This window comes from Phytophthora parasitica (assembly GCF_000247585.1).
Source record: "Phytophthora parasitica INRA-310 unplaced genomic scaffold supercont2.644, whole genome shotgun sequence".
Classification (NCBI taxonomy): domain Eukaryota; phylum Oomycota; class Peronosporomycetes; order Peronosporales; family Peronosporaceae; genus Phytophthora; species Phytophthora nicotianae.
Genome location: NW_008649630.1, coordinates 1 through 1461, shown reverse-complemented (window position 1 = coordinate 1461; position 1461 = coordinate 1). Strand labels below are relative to the sequence as shown.

The 1461-nt window shown below is 62.5% G+C and overlaps 1 protein-coding gene across 1 annotated transcript; it reads left to right on the top strand.

Annotated features, from left to right (window-relative positions):
• Positions 1–75: 75 nt before the first annotated feature.
• On the top strand, positions 76–1454 carry PPTG_20469 (hypothetical protein; the record flags this gene model as incomplete). Its single annotated transcript, XM_008919276.1, has 1 exon — positions 76–1454. A coding segment is annotated over one exon (1377 nt), but the record flags the coding sequence as incomplete, so codon positions are not given.
• Between the last annotated feature and the right edge of the window lie 7 nt (positions 1455–1461).

Genomic DNA, 1461 nt, shown 5'->3' with positions numbered 1-1461 from the left:
GTGGGTGGAGCGGTGTTGCTGACAAGTGGCAGTGGTGCCGTGAGCAGCGGTGGTGTGCGTGTGTCCACGGGCGTCATGTCCGGTGGTTCTAGCGGTGACATCGAGGTGCTCACTAGCGCTAGCAGCGTGGCTAGCGGATCCATTCGTATCGGTAGCGGATCCGGTGACGCTAGTGCTGGGTCCATCAATGTGTTTGGTGGCTCTTCCGTGAATGGTGAAGGGTCTTCGGTGTCTGTGTCTGGAGGCCTGTCGGAGTCGTTGACGGGCGGCAGCGTGACGATCCTGAGTGGGGAGGGCTTGTCGACAAAGAGCGGGTCGGTGACTCTTGGGTCTCACGGCGGCGCCAGTTCCGTGAACAGCGGCACGGTGTCTTTGACCAGTGGTTCCGTGGAGACGGGTTCATCCGGCGCTGTATCGATCGGTTCTGGTGCGTCGCTTGCGCAGTCGAGTGGGTCTGTGAGCATTTTTGGCGGCGAGGCTGCAGGTGTCGGCGGGTCGGTAAATATGTCCGGCGGCAGCAGCTCCGGCGATTTGGGCGGCTTACTGGCTTTGGCTGGTGGTGCTGGCGTGACGGGGGGCGATGTGACGGTATCGGGAGGCGCGAGTGCGTCGGGCATTGGCGCGTCGGTAGCGTTGCGCAGCGGAGAAGGCTTGAGCAACAGCGGCGAGGTGCGTGTGTCAAGTGCGGGTGGCGCGGCATCAGGCGGTGTACAGATCTCGTCCGGCTCGGCGTCGAGTAGCAGTGGATCTGCAGGTGGCATCAGCTTGTCGGTTGGTTCGTCTGCTTTTGAAGGCGGCAACGTCGAAGTACGCAGTGGGTCTAGTACCGGATCTGCTGCGGGAGATGTGTTGCTGACGGGTGGATCGTCCCTACTGGCGCCTTCGTCTTCGTCTACGTCTTCGTCTGCGGCAGGAGCGGTTCGACTACAGGGCGGTAGCTCTACCGGCAACATCGGCGGCGGCCTGGTGTCTGTGGCGGGTGGCGCTGGTACCGTGCAGGGCGGCTCGGTGTCCGTATTGAGTGGCGGCGGCAGCGATGCGTCTGCTATCAGTGGCAACGTGTTGGTGGGTTCGTCTGCTGGTGGCACCAGCGGATCTTTGGACGTGAGGAGCGGTGCTTCGACTGCAGGCGCGTCAGGCAGCGTGACTTTGGGCAGTGGCGACTCGATCGATAGTATGCCTGGGCCTGTAGATGTCGTTGGCGGGTCCGGTGTTTCGTCCAGAGGCGGTTCGGTGTCGATGCGCGGCGGAGCGTCCTCTTTGTCTGTTGGCGGTGCGGTATCACTGCAGAGCGGTGCAGGTAGTGCGGGCAGCGGTAGCATTGCGGTGTCCAGCGCGGTTTCGACGGACTCGAGCTTAAGCGGCAACGTGGATATTAGCACAGGCAACACCGATTCCAGTGCGTCCGGTTCATTGTCAGTCGTGTCTGGCGGTAGTTCTAGTGGATCGAGCGGGTCAGTG